Source organism: Jaculus jaculus, chromosome 3 (assembly GCF_020740685.1).
Source record: "Jaculus jaculus isolate mJacJac1 chromosome 3, mJacJac1.mat.Y.cur, whole genome shotgun sequence".
NCBI lineage: Eukaryota > Metazoa > Chordata > Mammalia > Rodentia > Dipodidae > Jaculus > Jaculus jaculus.
In genome coordinates this window covers 585,827-609,041 of record NC_059104.1, presented here as the reverse complement: position 1 = coordinate 609,041, position 23,215 = coordinate 585,827, and the positions used below count along the sequence as shown (strand labels likewise).

At 45.4% G+C, this 23,215-nt stretch overlaps 1 protein-coding gene across 1 annotated transcript in view; it reads left to right on the top strand.

Moving 5' to 3' along the window:
- Positions 1–22,894, top strand: part of Tmem255b (transmembrane protein 255B) — a 33,749-nt gene extending 10,855 nt beyond the window's left edge. The window contains exons 4-9 of the mRNA XM_004663427.2: positions 11,735–11,824; positions 13,606–13,686; positions 14,516–14,601; positions 15,626–15,785; positions 16,617–16,760; positions 21,595–22,894. Coding sequence (XP_004663484.2) covers positions 11,735–11,824; positions 13,606–13,686; positions 14,516–14,601; positions 15,626–15,785; positions 16,617–16,760; positions 21,595–21,762 — 729 coding nt within the window. The 3' untranslated portion in view covers positions 21,763–22,894. The remainder of the gene's footprint in view (positions 1–11,734; positions 11,825–13,605; positions 13,687–14,515; positions 14,602–15,625; positions 15,786–16,616; positions 16,761–21,594) is intronic.
- The last annotated feature ends 321 nt before the right edge of the window (positions 22,895–23,215 follow it).

The window sequence follows — 23,215 nt, the reverse complement described above, 5'->3', positions numbered from 1 at the left end:
TCACAGAAGTGGGTTCCTAACAGCCAGGGCAATGGCTGACTACAAGCCTGGATAAACAACAACCAGAAAATGGGATTTGGGAATCAGGAGCCAACTTTGGGGCCTGGAACACCACCATAGTAGCCTCAGGAACTTATTTCTTTCAGTTCTAGGGCCTGTTCTGTGCCTTCCAGCGTAAGAAGCCTGGCCCAGCCATCCTAAGCATGGCGGTTACGTAGACCAAAGGCACGAGAAGTGCCTCTTCACACAGTTCCCCAAAGATGCTAGAGTGGCACGTGAATCTTGGATGGGCAGAGTGCAGGACAGTGCCATATTCATATGCCCACTTAGAGGTGTGATTTCTTTCCCTTAAAAAAATCATCAGCGTTGATTAGATATAAACCTAGCCATTCAGTGTTCAGCTCAATGGTTTTTAGTGTATTCACAGATAAATGTGGTCATCACCACAGTCAATTTTAGAATATTTCCATTACTCCAACAAGAGTTGCTTCTCTTGAGCTGTTTTTCTTTTTGGTTTTTTGAGGTAGGGTCTCACTGTAGCCCAGCTGACCTGGAATTCACTATGGAGTCTCAGGGTGGCCTTGAACTCACGGCCATCCCCTTACCTCTGCCTCCTGAGTGCAGGGATTAATGGCTTGCGCCACCACACCTGGCTCCCTTTAGCTCTTATTGTCCATTCCTACTAACCTGAAGTAGCCACTGGCCTACCTTCTACTTCCTGTATGGGGCTCTCATAGGAGTGGGCCTGTGAGATGTGTGGTCTTTCTGGCTTCCTTCATTGAACATCAAGACTTGTCCATGTTTTAGCATCTGTCAGAATGTCCTTCTGCTCTAAGGATGGATCATTCCAACAGGGGGCTGGATCACTTATTGTTCACTCACCAGTGATGAACGTTAAAATAATCTCTGCCCTTCCTTTTGGGCTGTTGTGCCACCTTGGACATCTGTGAATCAGCATTTTTTTTTTTTTTTTTTTAAGGGAGGGTCTCACTCTGGCCCAGGCTGACCTGGAACTCATTCTGTAGTCCCAGGCTGGCCTTGAACTTTCAGCAGTCCTCCTACTTCTGTCTCCTGAGTACTGGGATTAAAGGTGTGTATTACCATGCCCAGCTGAATCAGTTTTTGTGAGGATGCATTTTTCATTTCTCTTTGGCCTGTACCTTTATTTGTTTTAGGAACTGACAGACTGTTTTCCCAAGTGGCTGCTCCATTTTATATTCTCCCCAGTAGGTATGAGGGTTCAGATCTCTCGACACCCTCACAAACAACCTATTATTGCCTGCCCTTTATTCTATTCAACCTAGTGGGTGAGGAGTAGTATCCAGTTGTGGCTTGGTTTGTATATAATGTCAGTTCTTTTTTCATGTGCTTATTTGTCATTTATATTTGTGCTTTGGAGAAATGTCTTTTTGGATCTTTCCTGTTATGTTTCTGCTGCTTGTCTTATTACTGAATTAGTAGAGCTTATATATTCTAGGTTCAAAACTCTTGTTAGATCTATGATCTGTATTCTGTGTGTTTTCCCTTTCCTTTCTTTAAACTTTTTAAAAAATATTTTATTTATTTATTTGAGAGAGAGAGAGAGAGAGAGAGAGAGAGCTATTGAGAGAGAGAATGGACATGCCAGGGCCTCCAGCCACTGAAAACGAATTCCAGATGCATGTGCCCCCTTGTGCATCTGGCTTACATGGTCCTGGAGAATCAAACCAGGATCCTTTGTCTTTGCAGGCAAATGCCTTAATGTGAAGCCCTCTCTCCAGCTCCCTATTTAAACTTTTGTATTGATTACTGTTATAAACATAAGCAGTATACTAAGATCATATTCTTCTTCCACCAACTTTCCTTCCCCCTCCCAAATTCCCCTTCTATTGAATCTCTTCTTCTTTCCAGCTACTCTTCTATTTATCTTTTGAAAATTTATTTATTTATTTGACAGCAACAGACAGAGAAAGAGTTAGAGAGTGAGAGAATGGGCACACCAGGTCCTCTGGCCACTGCAAACAAACTCCAGATGCGTGTGCCCCCTTGTGCTTCTGACTAATGTGGGTCCTGGGGAATCCAACCAGAGTCCTTTGGCTTTGCAGGCAAATGCCTTAACTGCTAAGCCATCCCTCCAGCCCTACTCTTCTATTAAAAAATAGCTATTTATTTGCAATGAGAGAGAGAGGAGAGAGAGAGAGAGAGAGAGAGAGAGAGAGAGAGAGAGAGAGAGAGAAAGAGAGAGAGAGAGAATGGGCACACCATGCCTCTAGCCAGTGCTAGCCAGCTCCGGATCCATGTGCCACTTTGTGCATCTGGCTTACATAGGTACTAGGGAATTGAACCCAGGTTGTTAGGCTTTGCAGGTAAGCACCTTTACCATTGATCGAACTCTCCAGTCCCTCTTTCTTCTATTTTGGTGTCATCATTTCCCCCTTCTATTATGTAGATGTTATATAGGTGGGGTCAGCTAGTGTGAGGTCATGAATATCAAGGCCACTTTGTATCTGGAAGACAGTACTGTAAGCACTCCTCTCCTTCCTTTGGCTCTTACATTTTTTACTGCTGTTTCTTCCACAGTGGCTCCTGAGCCTTAGAGGATGTGGTAGAGATGTCTCATTTAGATAATGCTATTTGAGTTATAGTAGTTTCCAATTCTGATGGAGAGTTAACACTTCCATTTAGGCCTTTGGTCCACTTTAGTTTGTGTATGTGGTGCGAGGCAGGGCTTCCATATTTACTTGTTTGAATTTTTCTAGTTGTCTGACCACCATTTCTTGGGCTCTGCTCTTTCTCCATCAAATGGGATTGATGTCCCTGCCAGTCTACTGACATAAATAGTGTGGGTTGTTTCTGGGCTGTTAGCCCATATGTCAGACATCATCTTGATAGCTTTGTCATGAGGTCTGAATTCAGGAAATATTAGTCCTCCAGCACTTCTCTTCACTTCCAGGAGTGATTGGCCTAATTGAGTTTCTTGTAATTCCATATGAACTTTCCTGGTGATCCAACAGAGATTCTGGTAGGGGCAGTTCTGGGTCTGGAGGTACAGAGGCAGAGGGCTAAGGGCTCTGGCCCCAAAGCACAGTGGTTCTATTGCCTTAGGTTGATTTTAGCTTCTTTCACCAGTGTTTCTCAGTTTTTGGAGTGCAAGTTTTGTCAAATCTATTACTAATTGTTATTTTCTTTCTAAGGCCACTGTGAAGGCACTGTTTTGGAGGGCTTTTCAGTGAATTCCTTGGGATTCTGTCTGCAAAGTTGTGTCACTTGCAAATAGCAGCTTTGTCTCCCCCCAAAATGCCTCTGGCCTTGCTGAAAAAGACATGGACTTGGCAGTAGGAAGGAAAAGACTCAGAGGTGGAGGTCAGGGTGACAAGTCCAACTGTGGGTAGGTGGAGGTGGTCTTCAGATCCCCTGGTGAGCTGTATGTGGTTCCTGCATAATCTCAATTCTGCCCTTTCAGAATCGTGTTTTTTTTGGGGGGGGATTTGTGTGACAAGCATACATTTCAATTTAGCACTAAGTTGAAATTTGGTTGCTAAAACCTGAGTCTACTGAAAGTGCTATGGGATTGGGGAACTGAGCCATTTTGAACCTCAGAGGTATCTTAGGCAGGGTTGGTACTGAAAGTGTCCAGCACAAAGTCTGCCATAGCGAAGGTTCTAAAACAGGAGCTGCTAGTCTGTCTTCTGTGAACATTCAGATTTTTCCAGGAGGTAGCAATGGGCTGGGCAGCTTCAGCCCAGGAGAAGATGGTCATGTTTCAGACTCAAAGAATACTTTTTTACTGGTTTCTTTTTATTTTAAAGTTGTACTGTAGAAAAATTTAAGTATATGTCAAAAGGAACAGCATAATAGGCCCCCACCCTATATACTCATCTTCCAGCTGTCAGCTCAGGGCTAATCATGTTCTTTCTCCCACTGCTCTTCCCAGACAAACCCCAGAGGCAAGTCCCAGATGGAGCATGATTCCATTTGTGCACATTCCACTCTGTCACCCCCCCAAATAGAATCTAATTACAAGTGGCTTCACCATTATCTCAGCTCATTATTGATAGCCTCCAATGGAAACCAAAGAGTACCACAACAGAGGCATTTCTTACCTACTGAGCTCTGTTCCTCACTCGGACCCACAAACTGCCAACTTCACTGATTGTCCTCCAAGCCAGAGATGGAGAAACAGATTCCTAGCTGCCAAACCCATTGCCCACATGTGCATGCACATGTATACAGGTATATATGCACTGTACACACAGACACATGCATGCACATATATGAGTCCCCTGGAATCCACCTAGAATATGGTTTAAAGTGCACATGTGTAGAAGGGCCCATGGGATTGGTGAGAAATGTCTTACAGACTAAAATGCTGCCTATAAGAGATCAGGATGTCAGGCCTGTGGACTAGAAACCCTGTTTTTTCATGTTCCTCATACTGTTGGGAGTGTGGGTGTTTTACTTGCCTTTCCCCTACCTGCTCAGGGTCTTGCCATTATGGCAAGTTCTAAGCCTTAGTAGCTGGATCTTCTCCAAAGGCGGGAAGTCTTTCTAGGATGAGGATCAACTCCAAGATAGATGTGGCTGAAAGCCTGAAGATCAGACCTAGGGTGAACTTATCTCCACAAAGTGGAGATGGGAAATTTCCTGAGACTCTATGATCCCAGCACTGGAGTACCTACAGATCCTCAGCATTGACAGCTGCCACACTCCAGTGAGTCTCTTGAGAATAAGTCAGGGCCCTCATCTTGACTTGCCTTTTTTCTGGTACAGTCTTGCCAGGATATGTTTCCAATTTACACACTTTCATAGCCATACCAGAGGCTGGGAATCACAATAGGAGGTGAATACCAGGAACATGCCCATCAAGGTGCCCCAGCCATCTACCTCTCCAACATCCAAGGACACCTCCACACTAGGCTGAGGATGAAGGAAATAATGTTTTGGTCTTGCAGAGATCTAGCTCTAGGGAGTCTTCATGTGCTCAGAGACACACAGACAAGGAAAGAGGAATGATGGCCATGGGAAGCATGGAGTCAGGAAGGGCCTGAGAGTCTACTCTCCTTGGGACACAAGATGGATAAACTGCAGAGGTGCCACCCAGGGAACTAACATGATCTTGGCTAGTTGGAAGGCCACTGTGGATCTGAACTGCTTCTTCCCAAAGGCCCTATTCAGGACTCTTTCTCTGACAGTTGTCCTCCTCCAGTGAGGACTCCTAGCCTTACTTCTGCCACCCTTCAAGCTTTCCCCACATGTTTCCTCCTCTCATCCTATCTTCCTTGTTTTTTGGTGGGGGTCAGCATTTGATTATTCCAGAGATGAAAGTTCTGCATCTGGTAGAGATAGCACAGTCATTTGGATCAACAAATTCTTGTGGCAGTGTGCCCCAAAGAGCATGCACAGAGATTGGGTGTCCACCCTGTTATGAAACTCTCATCTCCATTCTGTAGGTGTGTCCTTTCTGATGCTGGCAGGATGGAGAGGACCCCAACCTCTTCCTTCACCATCTCACTGGAACTGCAGCCATAGCACCATTGTCTTATTCCAGCTGGAGGTCATTCTTCCCTCTGTGGGCTGAAGGAAGAATGTGATTTGCCAAGATGTGATGTTTCTTCCAGCCAAATCTCCCTCCCTTCCTCTTTCTATTTTCTCTCCCTCCCCACCGTCTCTACTTCTGTGTATCTCTATGTTTGTCTCCTGATACCTATTTGTCTGATTCTCTTGGACTTGCACACTGAGGATATCTTTACTTCTTGTTTCTGCATACATGTTTGGGGTATCAGGGAGTGTACTAGGGAGTTTGGGTGTCTTTACTCCAATGTCCCTTGTCTTGGATCCAGCCTAGCCATATGCCAGCTGTGTGACCTGGGCTTGTCCCAGACATACACTCAAGTTAACTGTGATACAAATGCTGGGCTTTTGGCCATGGGCCCTGTAGGGCATATTTCTGTGGCTTTATGTCTGAAAGTGACTGAGTTCTCTGGACCCAGCTCTAAGACAAGTCAGCGTTTGTGAAAAGGATATCATCTTCAGCACCTGGAACAGCTCCCACCACAACCCCAGGGCTACCAGACTGTAGGTACCCCATATAGGGATGGACTGACAGAAATGTAGGGACCAAGCACCTGCTTACCCTGCTGCAGGGCCATTGTCAAGGGAAAATGGTGTCTCCTTCCCAGTGTGTAGGTGACCAAGGGTGGCCAGCTCTCAGCTCCTGCTATGTACTGCCTGCTTCTGAGACTCCCCTTCCTTCCAGCACCTGAGCTCAGACCTCCTTTGTTACTTCCACTTCCTCTTGGCATTATGGCATGGCTCTCAAACTCTAGGAATACTGGCAATCTTCCCAGGTGGTGGAGAGGGCAGAGCACAGTGAAGGTTGGGGCATCTTTTCCCTGGACGGCTAGCTGGAGCCACAGGAGGCTCCACATGGAATCCACATAGCAGCTCCAGAGGCTCCAGAATGAGATGTGTCCATAAGGATAGACCCAAAGGAGTTGTCCTTTGTGAGGTGTCTGCTGTGTTCCCACCTGGAAGGATTGACACTGTGAAGCCTCCTGACAGGATGAACTGTGAGTGGGTGGGGTAGTAGTATGAGGGATGGAGAGGGGTCTTTATCTCAATACAGAACTCACTTGGAATGAGGATTTGGGCATGACAGGTTGTCTGTATAGAGCTGTGTCAGGGACATGTAGTAGAAATGTGTGTGATGACATATTGATAGACCCCTAAGCAGTTGTCATAGGTTTTCACTGAGTTCTCTGTGTGCTGTGTCCTGATGGTAGGCAGAGAACCATCTCAAAGCTGATGCCCCTGGGGCCAAGGTACTTGGCTACTCAGTGACAGTTTAGTCTCTTGTCCTGGAGGCAGAGTAGAAGAGAGAGTGAGCACGCCAGACAATGCCATGGGTCAGGTCAGCTGAGACCAAGTTGGCTGGATTTAGGACACAAGTCATAGACAAGAGGGCTGGGATCAGAAGGTCAGCAAAAGGCTTCAGAGCATGCCTTCTTTATGGCATCATCCTGATTAGGTCTGTGTCAAACAAACATCCAAAGGTTGTGAATGTGGTGTAAGAGAGAGCACCAGTGTACAGAGGGAGAGAGTACAGGGTCACTAGTGTGCAGCTGTATCATTAGCATGTGGCACAGTGGAAAGGGTGGAGAGGGGCCAACCTGGTTCTAGGGGTGTATTCTGGCTTTACCTTAGGCTAAAGACAGAGGTGCTTGCTAATGCTTGCTGCCTGTTGGGTTTCTTTCTCTCTAGTGGCCAGGAATTCTAATGATTTCATGTGTCTTCCAAAAACTGAGCACCTTTATAATAGCTGGGAAATGGAACCAGCCTAGATGTCCCTCAACTGATGAGTGGATACTGAAAATATGGCACATTTATACCACATAGGCACTTTAAGCTATAAATTTACCTCTTAGGACTGCCTTCATTGTGTTCAAAGGTTTTGGTATGTTGTGTTCTCATTATCATTTTACTCTATGAATTTTGAGATTTCCTTCTTGATTTCTTCATTGACCCATTCATCATTTAGTAGTGCATTGTTTAGTTTCCATGATTTTGTGTATGCTCTATAGCTTTTCTTGGTATTGATTTGTAGTTTGATTCCATTGTGGTCAGATAGAATGCAAGGAATTATTTCAATTTTCCTGTATTTGTTAAGATTTGCTTTGTGTCCTAATATATGTTCTATTTTAGAGAATGTTCCATATGCTGCTGAAAAGAATGTATATTCTGCAGCATTTGGATGAAATGTCCTGTATATATCTGTTAGGTCCATTCCTTCTATGACCTCATTTAATCTAGATGCCTCTCTGTTTATTTTTTCCCAAGATGACCTGTCAATTGATGAGAGTGGGGTGTTGAAGTCACTCACTACCACTGTGTTTGGTGTTATCTGTGACCTTAGTTCTTTTTTTTTTTTGACCTTAGTTCTAATAGTGTTTGTTTGATGAATTTGGGAGCCCCATGTTAGGTGCATATATGTTTAGGATTGTAATGTCCTCCTGTTGGAGTGTGCCCTTAATCAATATAAAGTGACCTTCCTTATCTTTCTTGACTAATGTTGGACTAAAGTCTACTTTGTCAGATATTAGGATAGCAACCTCTGCTTGTTTTCTAGGCCCATTTGCTTGAAACACCGTCTTCCAACCTTTTACCCTAAGATAATGCCTATCCTTTGTAGAGAGGTGAGTTTCTTGGAGACAACAAATTGTAGGATCCTGCTTTTTAACCCAGTCTGCAAACCTATGTCTTTTGGTTGGGGCATTAAGGCTGTTGATATTAAGGGGTATTATTGAAAGGTGTGTATTTATTTTTGCCATTTCTTGGTAGCTCTTTTGGTTTTATCTTTGTTCTCTTGTGTTAACTAGTATTTGAGTATTTGAGTTCCTTATATGTGTGCTTTTCTTTCTCTTCAGCATGGAGGATTATTTCAAGTATTTTCTGTAGAGCTGGTTTTGTCCTCAAATACTCCTGTAGCCTGTTTTTGTTGTGGAATGTCCTTATTTCTCCGTCTATTTGAATGGATAGCTTTGCAGGATAAAGTAACCTTGGTTGACAGTTGTTATCTTTCAGAACTTGGAATACATCACTCCATACCCTTCTGGCTTTTAAAGTTTGTGTTGAGTAATCTGCTGTAATCCTGATGGGCTTGCCTTTGTAGGTGACTTGATTTTTCTTTCTGACTGCTTTCAATATTTTTTCTTTGGTTTGTGTGTTTGGTAGTTTAATTATAATATGGCGAGGGGAGGTTCTTTCCAGATTTTGTCTGTTTGGTGTTCTAAAGGATTCCTGTATCTGCATTGGTACCTCTTTCCCAATTTGGAGGAAATTTTCTTCTATGATTTTTTTTTTTTTTTTTTTTTGGTTTTTCGAGGTAGGGTCTCACTCTGGTCCAGGCTGACCTGGAATTAACTCTGTCATCTCAGGGTGGCCTTGAACTCATGGCAATCCTCCTACCTCTGCCTCCCAAATCCTGGGATTAAAGGCATGCGCCACCACTCCCGGCTCTTCTATGATTTTGTTGAAGACACCTACTATGCCTTTGGAATGAAATTCTTCTCCTTCTACTATACTCTGAATTCTTATGTTTGATCTTTTCATAGTGTCCTGAATATCTTGAAATTCCCATTCATACTTTCCTATTAGTTTGTCTTTCTCTTTGTTGGACTGTATTAGATCTGCCATCTGGTCTTCTAGTTTAGATATTCTGTCCTCCCCTTCATCCATTCTATTGGTGAGATGTTCTACAGAGTTTTTTATTTCATTACCTGTGTTCTTCATTGCTAGTAATTCTGACTGGTTTTTCTTTATTATTTTTATTTCCTTATCTATGTCTTGTATTGACCTCTTTGTTTCATTAAATTGGTGTCCTGTCTTCTTTGATTCCTTTAATTTCTTCTTTGACCTCTTAGAGCATATTTATAATCATTCTCTTGAAATCTCTCTTAGGCATTTCCTCTAACTCATTCTCACTGGAGGTCATTTCTGATGCATTGATACTTTTTGGTGGACTTACATTGTCTTGATTTTTGGTGTTTATTGTGTTATAATGTATTTATTTTTGCATCTTGGATTAAGTCAATGCTTGGATTTTCTAGTTAGCTTCCGTATTATTAGATGTATCAATCAATCTGATGTTATATATCTTCAGGGTAGGAGCTTAAGCTGATAGGTGTGGCTCTCAAGACTCTCAGAGTATCTACAAGAGTGACCATAGGTGTTGGGTTTGCCTGCTATGAGAGTATTCAAGTAGGCTGAGTGGAACAAAATACCGGCAGATTCTAAATTTAACTAAGCAATGTACACTTTCACTGAAAAACAGCACAGAGTATTTATACAAGAGTAGGTATTATGACAACCAGATCCTCTAGGTGTCCCTTAGGGTGTGTGGTGCCTCACACCCTTAATCCTGACAACAAGGAGGTTAAGATTTCTGGTCTGTTGAGGGTTCTAAAGTCAGCTTGTGACCAAGTGAGACCCTTCCCTAATGTATAACAGAAGAGGAAACAAAGCCACTATAAATCAAGAAACAACAAATAACAAGCCCAAAATATAGCTTATTTTAGAATGGCAAATCTGACCATCCATCAGATTTAACATATAATTTATCCTGATACGGAAGGTACAATTAGCACTTCTGGTTCAGGCATATTTACCAGGTTTATTTGGCGGGTACTGACCTGGTGTAATCCCAGTTACCTTTTGGTATGATTTTGATCTCAGTTATGCTGTGTTCCTGCTTGGGGCCTTCTTTGGTGCACTGTGGGTTCAAGAAGGCTGGCTGGGTTGTTGGATCACTGCTCTGGTCACTGGTGCTGGGTGCTGTGATTTCCCTTCTGCTGGTCTCTGGTGCTTGCAGGCACTTGCACTGGTGGTGAGGAGGGGAGGCTGTGGATGGTGGCTCTAGTTCTCCCACTGGTCCACATGAGCCTCTACCTTGTGATCTGCTCCTCCGTTGTTCACTGTGGTTCTCCAGGTTTCTTGAGTTTGTGAAGTGCTCCACTATGAGTGGAAAGTCCCCTAGCCTGGCTTTTCTTGTGGCTCAAGCCGAGTCTGGCAGCTGTGGCCCCACGGACTTGGTGCCATCACTGCTTTGGCCATTTCTGCCTGCCTATGTGGGCTCTGGATGCTCTGGATATCTCCTACTTCTCTGCTGCCATTTAAATTTCTTATGCACCTCACTTTTTAGTGGAAGAGTGTATTTTTCTGTTTTTTTTTTTTGGGGGGGGAGCCTTTTCTCTCTTAGGCTGCTTTGGCATGGTTCCTATGCTGTCATCTTAACTGGAAGCCAAAAACAAGTGACTTTAACCAATGAGTCATCTCTACAGTCATTCTGGTTATGAGGAATGGGAATTCTATAGTTAATGGGTATAAAAACTGGTAAAGTGTTGGGGCTGGGGAGATGGTTCAGTGCTTGCTGCACAAAAACAAGGACCTGAGTTCCATCTCAGCTACTACGTAGAAACTCAGGCATGGATACACATTCTTGTACCAGCAGCACTTGGGGTAGGGAGTGGAGATAGGAGGATCACTGGGGTTCTCTGGCCAGGCTAGCTAAAACATGATGAGCTCTAGGTTTAGTGAGAGACTCTGTCTCAAGGAAGTAAGGCTGGAGATTGATCGATGAGGACACCCATTACAATTTTTTTAAACTGGCAAAGTGTGTTTATAGGACAATGCATCATTCCTTCTCAGAGGATAAAGAGAGTATTTTCAAGGGATCTACTCCTCAGAAATTCTCATCTGTAAACCCACAGTTTTATAAAGGAAATAGCATGTGGAGGGGTGGTAGTTTGAAGCAGTTTATTATAGCAAGAAATTGCATACTGGTCACTCATGAACAGGCTCTGGGCAGCCTGGAGCCAGCTGTGGCTTCAGGCAACTCTGCGCAGGCTGTGTGAAGTGTGGATATGTTACATTCCTTTCTCTCTAATGTGTTGCATTAGAAAGGCCCAGGTAAGCAGTTATGTGTGTGTGTGAAAATGGGACATACTTTGTAGTTGAGTGTGTGGAGGTGATGGGACCTAGCATGTGTCCATGCAGAGGTAATCACATGTGTTTCATGGCACAGATCCTAAGAAGTAAGTACACTGCATGGGTGATTATGGCTGGGCCTGTTGGGGCAGAGTCAAGTGGAAGGCAGAGTGGGGCAGTGATGTTCTGCCCAGGGTACCCTATTATCTGAATTGTCTTTGAAAGCACTTTTGCTGGGTCCAAGACCCCACTTTCTCCTGTCTTCTGCTCCTAGTTGGTGGCGGCCATCGTGTTTATCAGCTTTGGTGTGGTGGCGGCATTCTGCTGTGCCATAGTAGATGGCGTGTTTGCAGCACGGCACATTGTGAGTAACATCTTTATAATTCCCCAAGACTCAATGTTTATGTGAAAGGTAAAACTTGCCTTGTTGAGCCCAGCTGTGATGTCTTCATGCTGGTCTTTCACTTGTGCTGCCCATGCTATCATTTCTTCTGTCACTATGTCTTATTCCTGCTGACTAACATCCCTGCTTTCCACATACCACACATAGCAGACATAAACAAGCCCTACCCCACCCCCCAAATACCTCTTCCCATTACATCAGCTATTACCCCATGCTTGTCCTTCCCAATCACCCTTGTCCCTCCTCTCTGGCCTGGAGCTCCTGGTCTGTCCAGATAACAGTCCTTGGGCCTTGCACTGCACTTAAAGCAAAAGGCACCCCAAAATCACAGTCTTGTGATCTCCTACATATTTACAGTTCTATGGCTCAATGTGGGAATACATGTATAAAATTATAAAAATAACTTTTTTTGTTTTTCGAGGTAGAGTCTCACTCTAGCCCAGACTGACCTGGAATTCACTATGAAGTTTCAGGGTGGCCTTGAACTCATGGCAATCCTCCTACCTCTGCCTCCCGCATGCTGGGATTAAAGGTGTGTGCCACCATGCCCGGTGTAAAAAGAATTTTTAATAGAATGTAGAGCTACTCTTTTTTTTTTCTTTGATGTAGGGTCTCACTCTAGTTCAGGCTGACCCAGAATTCGCTATATGGTCTCAGGGTGGCCGCGAATTCATGGTGATGCTCCTACCTCTGCCTCCCAAGTGCTGGGATTAAAGGCGTGTGCCACCACAACCAGCTGTAGAGATATTCTTGCTAGGGGGATGATTATGAATGGGACAAAGGAGAAAAGTGTTATTTAATCCATGGCTGATATGACTTGGCCCACATACAGAGGCCTGGCACCATGGTCATAGTGATTCACTTATTCCCACATGTCTCTTTAGAGTTATAGGGCTAGGAAGGGACCCAGGTGCCATGCACAAGTGACCAGCTAGCCATGTTCCTACCCTAATGGACTCTGGTGAGGATAGCAAAGCAAATCAAAACAACTACTAATATGTTATAATTCTATGTTGTGCTGTGATGAATGATATAGTGTACTATAAATTACACAGTAATGTATCACATGTGTGATAGTGTGCTGTAATGTTGAGTATGACATGGGCTAATATACCATGATGTAGGACATGACAGGATGGTATGATATGGCATGATATAACATAGTATGATATAATGAGATGATATAATGTAGTGTGATATTGCATGGTATGATGTGATCAGAGTGAAATGTTGTAATATGGTAAGGTGTGCCACGTTACAGAAAGGCATGACATATGGTGTGGAATGGTATGGTATTATGTTTATGGTGGTACAGTGTGATATGTGATATGAGTTATACTACCTATCTTAAATGACACAGTAGGATGGCATTACAGACCAGATGGGGATTCTGTGCATTTGTATTTATGTGTGTATGTGTGTTCATATGTATATGTATGTGCAAGTATGTGTGCAGCTCTTCCAGAACCTGCAGCTGGTTTTGATATCTGCTGTCACTGGGCAGGCATATAAACTACAGTAGCCTTAGGGGTAGGCATGCTGGCCTTGCCTCCTTGTTTGGGATGTAGCTTTCTTAGTCATGTGCCTTCTTCTGAAAGAAGTCACCTTCTGACCACTTCTGTACTCAGGTAGGAAAGCCTTGACTGTCCATAGCCACAGGTATAAAATGTGGATGTGGCTCCCACCCTCCTTGTCTAGCTTAACTGATGAGCAGCCCTTTTCATTTGCATTTATTTCCCCAGGAACTGAGGCCACTCAGTGCAGGAAGGTGCCAATTCTACTCCAGTGGGGCAGGGTATTTGTATGACGTCTACCAGACAGAGGTGAGCCCCTTTGGCCAGTGAGGCCTGAATTTTCTGTGTCTGGTCACAGTGTGGCTATTTGGGTCCTCACAGATCTTCCTGTCATGTCTAGGCAAGGCATTGATGGCTCCCATTTGTTTCCAAGCTATTGTTCATGTTTCTTCACTGTGCTGCCTTTGGAACCACAGCTGTGGACTTACTTCTTTGAAACAGTGTTGGAATTCATCTGTCCACTTCTGTGTGCCCTTTCCAATTAGCATGCTCACTGACTTATTGCTACAAAACACTGGGATAACACTCATGCACTGTTCAAAAGACTCTGGATTTCCTTGGGCTAGACACAGCTGCAATGTGACCTCATTCTCTTTCTAGCCGAGATGCCCAGAATAATGAGTGCACACAGAAGCCAATATATGAGACCATCCCAGGAGGGAGCTGGCTATTTGGTTTAGTAGGGCCATCCCACACCAGTGCTATGGAGATTGGTTGGTTTAATGAAACAAGGCCACTCAAACCAAGTACTAATGTTAGAGAAGAGGCAGGAATCTGGAAGGCAAATGGGGTAGTTGATGGCTTGTTAGCCTGGCCCATGGTCTCCAGACCTGCAGGGAGGTTGAAAATAAGTTGGACATTACATAGAAGTGCCCATGTATTGTAGTTTTGGGGGAGGGTCCTGATATCCCAGCCTATGCTCTCTACCATATCAGGGGAGTTAGCCATGCCCTGGGTCACTGAGGATCCTGGCAGCCCAGCCCGACTTCTGGGCAGGGGAGAGTCCTGGTCTGAGGCCAACTGCCTTACTTGATGTAGGACAAGGCCATCATGAATCTGCTTGTCTCTCTGCCCACAGGTCACTTGCTACTCCTTGAATGGCAGGTGCCAGTTAAAGGTGAAGAGCAACACATGCTACTGCTGTGACCTCTATGCCTGTGGGAGGTAAGGCTGCCCCATGAGAGGCAGGCACAAGCCTGTGTACACACACACACCCATGCATACACAGGCTCAAGCAGCAAGTGAGCATATACACAAGAATTCAACATTACAATTAATAGCCTGGGGCACTGAGCATCCAAGAATTTGTGATGCAAGCTTGTGTCTTATGGATTATTTGTGGGGTTTGTAGCCCTTTCCCCTCCTCAAATGTGTTTTCTCTCCTGGAACTTTACTCAGGGAACCACTGGAGATGCCCTCCAGGTCTCTGGAGTCTGCTTTACACCAGGCGAGATGGCTGATGTCTACCAATGCCTTTCTGAGTTTGCTAGGACTACCCTAGTGTGACCACTAGAGTGGCAGGGTACACATGAGGTTCAGTCTGGGAGAAATCTTCTTGGTCCTTAAAAGTTCATATTGCCCCTTTGATTTCTAAGGGTTTAGATTAGAGTTAGAATTAGCATTAGGGTTAGGGTTTAAGCTTAGGGCTAGGGCTAAAATTCACATTAGGGTTGGTGTTGGTATTAGGGTTAGAACTAGGTATAGAGGTAGGTTGGTGTTAGTGTTTAGGGTTGAGATTTGTTCAGGGTTAAACACAGAGATATGGTTAGAACGATGGTTGAAGTGAGATTTAGGGTTAGGGTTAGTGCTAAGTCTAGGGTTAGGATTAGGCTGGGATTGGAGTTAGGTAGGGTTATGGCTTTAGCTATGTTTTAGGATTAGGGTTACAGTTGAGGTTGAGGTTACGATTATAGTTAAGGTTAGGCTTATGGCTATGGTTAGGGTTTAGGATTGTGGTGGGTTTAGGGTTTGTGTTATTTTACTGCTGATGTTATGGCTTAGGTTGTGTTTGGTTTTGGAGTTAGGGTTAGGGCTAGGGTAAAAATTGGAATTTTTTTAAGAGCTGTGGTTAGGGTTAGGCCTGCTCATGGCTCTCACATACAGTGTCAACACCTGACTGTTCTGATACACTGGTTCATTGCCTGAGCATGCCTTATTTTTGAGGGCTGTCACATATATCTTCTTGCAGCAATGAGCCCTCACTTGCCTACTATGAGTTTGTGGGTGTGCGCAGCTGTCTGGATGTGGTTCACCTGTACCGGCTGCTCTGGGTGTCCACAGTGCTAAATGTCTTGGGCCTGTGTCTTGGCATTGTAACAGCAGCAGTCCTGGGGGCATTCAAGGACATGGTAAGTGGCATCTTATAATGTCTTTCTAACTGTTCAGCATGGTGCATTCCCATGATGGCTATCTGAACAGAGTCCAAGGCTCCCGAGGACTCCATAGCATGTCAGATAATAGCTGAATTTATCAGAGACTTGGCCTGGAACTAGTCCTTTTGATGCATTTCACAACTGTCTGATTTAATACTTGCCAGACCACCCTTTGAGGCAGGTAGGATTTAGTCACCATTTAAGAACTAAACTCAGCTCTATGTAACTGCTGTGTCCATCATATGTGGGACTTAATGCCTGCATGTGGTTTGTCTAGGCAAGGCTTGGAACTCTCCTTAACAAGCTATAGGAGAGAGCTGAAATTTATCCATACCTGCTCTTCTCGGAGCTGGCCTTGCTGAACCTGTTCTCAAGGTCTAGTCTGCTGTTTCTTCATGACTGGGTAGAATTTCCCTTCTGTCTTCTTGAGGCCCATAGTAAGCCCTGTGGAGGCACTTCCAGTATGGATAGAGGTAGCTCATCTGAACTCCATTCCTCAGGCCCTTGTTTATTGGTTTTCCTATTTCTAGGGAAATTTTGAATGGATTTAGAGGCCTCAAATCTCCATATTCTTGCCCTTGTGTTCTACCCAGGCTGCTTCTCCAGGTAGCAGATCCAGGTGGTAACTCCAGTGCAGAGAAGCTGTGGAAGATTCTGAGACTTTCTGTGCCATTGTGTCAAAAAGTCTGACGCACCCTTCATGGCTGGGAGTAGAACTCCTCAGAGGGCCAGGCCACAGATTGAGGTGCTGCCTTGTGTGTTGCTTAAGGGAGCAGAGTTGGATAACCACTTTCCCTTTCTGCACAGGTCCCTCTGTCCCAGATGGCCTATGGACCATCCCCTCCACCTCAGATCCTCTACAACCCTGCCCAGCAAATCCTGGCCTACAATGGTTTGTGTCCTCCACCTGCAACTGTGCCAACCTGTTCCTCCTACCCTCTGCCTCTTCAGGTAGGCAAGTGTCACCTGCTGAAATTGGGCATGCCACTAAGGCAATGAGAACTCTTGTGTGTTTCTGGATAGGCAGGGTGGAGCTGTTGGTAAATACATGCACTTGGGGTTCCCCCGTATGATCCAGGTGATAGGGACTGAGGGCATTGTAGGCGTCATACTATTTGGGGGAGCTCATTATTGCCATGACCCTAGTGATCTGCAACAAATGTAACTTTTAGCTATAAGCTGTATCCATGTAGGCCAAAGGGACACAGGATTCCATCAGCTGCCTGGGTACTAGCCACTCACAAGCCAATGAGTGGTCCAAGTAGAGCCTGGTACTTGACAGCATCCACCCAAATTTTCTTATAAAGATGATGACTCAATGGGATAATTCACTCAGTGTGACAGATCATGGGGTTATCATAGAAGAGGGGCCAGGTCAAGCTCTTGTTTGATCAGGATTTGTGGCTCTTCCATTCCACTCCTAGCTTTAGCTTATTCCAGTCCCAGGAAGTTCTGTGGATATGGGTGAAAAGGCCCTAGTTGTACCGTATCAAGTTGGCTTTGACACTGTGGACACTGGGGCTGTCATACGTGACTTGTTTCATGGTATTATGGTATATTTCAACTAGAGCAAGGATTCCCCAGACAATCAAACTGTCTGCAGACATTATCTGTTGTTCCTTGGAGGCAGACTGAGTATTGGGGTCCAGACAAACCTTTCTGGGTGGGTGGTTTGTTCCACATACACCAATAGCAGCAAAGATCAGATGCAGAGATTGTTCAGGCACAGCTCTGTGTCAGTGCACAATGGTGAAAATGAAATGTGTTTCTATAACTTGTGGATCCTGGTGAGTGGGGTGGGATTATTTGTTTGAAGTTGCATGTCTTTGAGGACTTGTGCCCAGTGAGGCATATTGGCAGGAAGTGCGACCTCAACAGACAAAAATGACTGTTTGGGGATGGTATGGGTGTCTAGTCCTGGATGTCCTGGACAGAGAGGGCCACTAGGGCCCCAGGACTCACCCCATACAATGGCCAGGTATAAACAGCATCTGAGAATCATGTGGCCATCTCAGCTCCACATCCTTGAGAAAGTGAGGGTTGGCAGCATATGAAGTTGGAAGCTGGAGTGGAGCTCCTGGCATCTAAGACCTGAAGGTATAGCTACCTTCTGTTCCTCAGATCCAGGCAGTGTTCTGGAGTCAAGAGGGAAAGATTTCTTCCTTGGTGCTCCACTCCCACAAGAAGGGCAGATCTCTTCTCTCTGTACTTCAATTTGGTCTACTCACTTGGAAACAAAAGTGGGGCCATGTTCTCTGGAAGCACTTGAGTCCTTTGGGTTCTGAAGGGGAGACTGATATAGTAGCCCACTATGAAGTAGGGGTGTGAGTCTGCTCTCCCAGAATGATGGCTACCAGGCTGTGCCAATGGTACCTCCTTGTAGGCATAAGGCCCTGGTCGCCTGACAGGCATGAGGCCCTGGTTGCCTGGGAACACAGAACTCTTGATCCAAGGAACATGAGCACACTCCCCCTGCCCCCAGGATTTGAAGTCTGGCTTAGGACTAAATCTCTTCCTCTCTGGAACATGAGAAGGAACTATATTGAGGGTCAGGAAATGATTCGTCCCTGGCAGTTACTCCAGGGCCAGGCAAGTCAGTAGCACCAACAGAGGCAACTGTGCTCCTAGGCCTTCGCCTTCCCCTGGAGCTTTCTGCACTGGTTCAGAGATGACCTCCCTGGTTCCTATCCTGGGAAGGATGCTGTCATCTTGGGGATGCATGTAATCCTGGGACCCCTCTGTGTTCTCCTGGTCTCATGTGTGAGTGTTCCAAACCCAAGCACAAGATTATTAGACAAGACTATTTTCAGTGGACATGGTACCGCCCCCCCGCCGTGCCCCCAGCTAGTCTTTGGACCAGCCACCAAATCACAGATGCCAAGAATATGACCCCCAATCACAGCCTAAGCAGTTGGTGTCTTCATTCAGAACACAAGATGTTCTATAGGGACAACTAGGGAGAAATGCATCGTTCCATCACTGCTTCCTCCTGTCTGATGCCATGGGACCTTTGGGCTGATTCTAGTGCCTGTCTGTCTGTTTGGACAGTCTAGCTGGAGGGACAATGCATGACCATGGAGGATACATCTAATGCTAACCTGGATCTATGGAGGCTGATTTGACCAAGGAGCTGACTCACCTAGCATGTGATTCCCCATGAGGTGCCTGTTCCTGTACCACATGGGAAAGAATGCACGCCCTTTGTGGTGGTGGTATGTAGGAGAGTTTTCCACTATGAACACAGCCTGTGGGGACCTGGAGGACAGGTATTCCTTTGTCTTCCACCTCCAGGGGTCTCTATGCTTCACAGATAACAGACCCTTCCCTCTTCCTCCCTCCCCACCCAGTGGAAGTCTGGGTACTTCATTCTGCTGATTGAACAGCTTTCATGACCAGCACATTTGGGAGTGTCATCGCACATATGCTAATAAGCAGATTTCCATGGAACAGGCATGTCTGACCAGCCCCATTTGCTTCCTCAGAGCAACAGAATAGATGCTGCCTGTGTTGGCCAGTGGAAACGGAAGGAGATATTTTAGGAGACCTGTTGAAGTCATTAGCAACTAATAAACAGTCCCATACAACAGCAGGGGTTGAGATGGCTGAGGTGGGGTGGTGGTGGCTGATCCTGGCATCCAGCAGCTTGTCCACCATGGCACCTAAAGGATATTTTTTTAAATTTTGTTTTCTGAAGAAGGATCTATCTGTAGCCAAGTTTGACCTGGAATTCACTCTGTAATCTTAGGCTGGCCTTGAACTCACAGCAATCCTCCTACCTCTGTCTCCTGAGTTTTTGGGTTAAAGGCGTGGTGCCCGGCCTGACACCTAAAGGATTATTATCTACTCTACTGATGGAGTCATCTGAGGTCTTGTCTATGAGGTGGTGTCTTTCAAGTTTCCCAGAGTTTACTCTGTGGTTCCTGGTGACTTTGTCTAGGGTTCATTATGGTTTCTAGGGGGTTGCTCTTTGATTTCTGGTGGTTTGCTCTGTGGCTTGTGGTAGTTGAACCCTACATGTTTGTTCTCATCTATAGTCATAGCACCCTGAATAACCCTATCTTGTATAGATGTTTGTTTTGTGGTTTCTGGACCATTACTCTGTGGTTCACAGTGGTTTAGTTTATGGTTACTATGGTTTCCTCTGTGGTTCACAGGGGTTCATGCCATCGTTCCTAGGGACTTGCTTCATGGTTACTAGGGACTTAGTCCTCGGTTCCTGGGGTTTTGCTCTATGGATTTATGTGGCTGCTCATCTTCAGAGAAGAGGAGAGTGGATAAGGGTAAGCAGCCTCCTCCCAGCAGACCTGAGAGAGAGAATATTCTATAGAAACATACTTGGTTCCTGTGATCAGAAGATGCACAGGTTTGTGAAAGCAATAGGTAAGAAAGAGACCTGAGCCATCTGTTGTCCTTGATGTAGCAGGTATCTCTGTTCTGAAGTTCTGCTACTCCTGCTAGGAAACTACTTTTAGGATGGCAGCCCTTCTGCATTCTAGCTCTGGCAGTAAGGTTTCCACAGAGACATGGTCAGTCAGGCTGGCTACTTAGAGGCCCAAGCTCCAGTGAGCAGGAGTATTACATAGCACATAGTAGGTCACTTTAAAAACTCTTTTTTTCAGTTTGCTTTATTTATTTTAATATTTTGTTATTTATTTATTTATTTGAGAGAAAGAGGGAGAAATAAGCAGGGGAGAGAGAGAGAGAGAGAGAGAGAGAGAGAGACATGTAGAGAGAATGGGTATGCCAGGGCCTCCAGCTGCTGCAAACAAATTCCAGTGCATGAGCCACCTTGTGCATCTGGCTTATATGGGTTATGGGGAATTGAACCTAGGTCCTTTGTCTTTGCAGACAAGTGCCTTCATCACTAAGCCATCTCTCCAGCCCTAAATATTTACTTTAAAGAGTTTTTAATGCCTAGAACTTGGTGAAGGGCAGGGGAGGGGAATGAAGAGGCTTGCTGGCTGAGAGAGCTATAAAAGACTAGAAGTTATTGGCAAGATTTGTACAGTTTCCCTACCTTCTCATCTCAGAGTCACTCCTAGTTGAGTCTTTTGTATATTTGTTGACATTCTTCAGAGATGCAAAATCCCCAGGAGATGTGTATATGAGAGAAAGAGAGACAGAGACAGAGAGTCTCACAACTATGGTGGTAGCAGCAGTTCCTTTCTCTGTGATGCCTGTCAGATAGGTGATAGAAGAGCTTATATGGCTGGAACCGAAGGCCATATGCAGGCAGAATTTCTTCCTCCTTGGGCCTGCAATGATTTATACCAGGCCCTCCATGGTAAGGATGTCTTGCTCAAAGTAGCTGGTTTAAATTTTAATCATATGTGAAAAATACCTTCCTTAAACTACTAGATTACAGCTTGACCATATATCTGGTCAGTGACACAAATTAGCCATTAGGCTATGCTGGAAATGTTGATTTGTCATATTTGGTGAGTGCTGAGGACCTGGTTTGTAGCTGTTCCTGGCCTTCCCTGCCAGATCTGATGAAAGGCTCTTGGGTTGTGTAGACCCAAGGAAGTATGTGGAATACTAGTGACCTTCCTCTGGTGTCCCTAGTGATTTTAGCAGCTGGGTTTGCACCAATAAGGCACCAGCTCAGCTGATACTTCGTTTTATCTCCTGGCAGCTTCTAGGGTCAGGAGGCTCATGGGACTCAGGTAAAGTAGTAGTTCTAGCTCTGGGAGGGCTTCAAGTTCAGATGGCACTGGCCTTGTGCTGGACAGCATGTGGCTGATTCACAGCTGCTGACCAAGGACACCTCTCTGTTTAATTGCAGCCCTCCAGCACCCTGTCAGCCTCGCCATCCACTGACCTTTCTCTGCCTGAAGACATACAGCCTCCCTCCCAATATAGTTCTAGCCATGAGCATCCTTTCAACAGCCCCCCACTCTGCATGCTTTCCTGCTTCCCTCCAGGAGAGAAGCCTCCTCCCTATGCACCCTGACAAAATAACCTGGTTTGGAGTTGTACAAAAGACAGTAACAATAATAACAAAGCATCTACAACACCTGCTTCTACAGCCAGCCTTGGAGAGAATCCAGAGTTTCTGGAAGCCACGTACTTCTCCTTCCTCTTCCTGGGCATACCCTCCACCAGCATGGGCCAGGACAAGCTGACTGTGGCCCCATGGTACCTCTGCTGCCACATGAATATGATCAGCAAATCCTGCCAGACTCCAGCCTTCTCATCCAGAGAGGCTGCTCTGTGCCTGCCAACAATTATAGCTCAGCTTCATCCCCACCACCCTCTTCATCAATTACTAATTGCTACTGTCCTGCAAGGGGAAGACATTCTCTGTGTGTGAAGGTATGGAGCTTGGTCCCTCAGAGAATGCATTGCAGGTTGATAGACTTTTCTGTGTGTTTTCCAAGGAGGGAAAGTCCTCTACCGCTGTGCTGTGCCCTCTGGATTTTTGCTTTAAAAAGAGGTTTTTGTGCAGATATCCAAAGCTGCTTCCAGAGGCCTGGGAGCTCTGCCTCATGTTATCTTCTCTACTCTGACATTCAGACTGACATCAACCTGCCAGAGTCCCTGCACCTGAGCCACTGCCCAAAGCTACACATCAATGGTATCTGGATTCCCTTGTCTTCCTGATATTTAGGCTACCCACCTGCAGCCCAGCTGCCCAGAACCTCCCTGCTTGCTGAAGAGTCACTGCCAGCTTCTGCCCTGACTGTAACAGTAGCAAGTATGGTCTACAGGTCTTCAACTCAGAGCCCAGGGCCATAGTGTCTATTGTTGACTGAAGGCCTGACAAATAACCTGCCTCTGCCAGACACACTTGGGACAGGCAAACACTCCTGGAAATGGTCAACTTCTGAGTGGACAGACTAGAGATCCTGCAGGAGTCCATTGAGGAGTTAAATATGCCCCACCTTGGAAATGTTAGAGTGCAGGGAGAGAGACATCTGTCTCCTCCCAACCCTGCTCAAACTGGAGCAAAGACGAGGCTATGCAGCAGATGCCCTTGTATCCCTCCAAGCCCCTATGAACCTGCACCAAAGCTTCCAAATCTTGGGCTTACTTTCCCCCTGTGGTGCTCTGTATATGTTAATAAACCTATGGACTTCCCTTTATGGGTCTGCCTTGACCTGTTTATTTCATGATCCAACTGTGGGATGGGTGTTGGGCCTTTCTTCCCAGTGAAGTCCTAGAACTGCAGGTGGAAGTAGGGGACCAAACCTGTGAGGATGTAGCTCTTGCACCCCCTACTGACCAAAGCCACCCCATTCCGCAGCAGATCTTTACTGGCAGGCTTCCACATGTTTTTTTTTTTAATTTTTTTGTTCATTATTTATTTATTTATTTGAGAGCTACAGACACAGAGAGAAAGACAGATAGAGGGAGAGAGAGAGAATGGGCACGCTAGGGCTTCCAGCCACTGCAAACGAACTCCA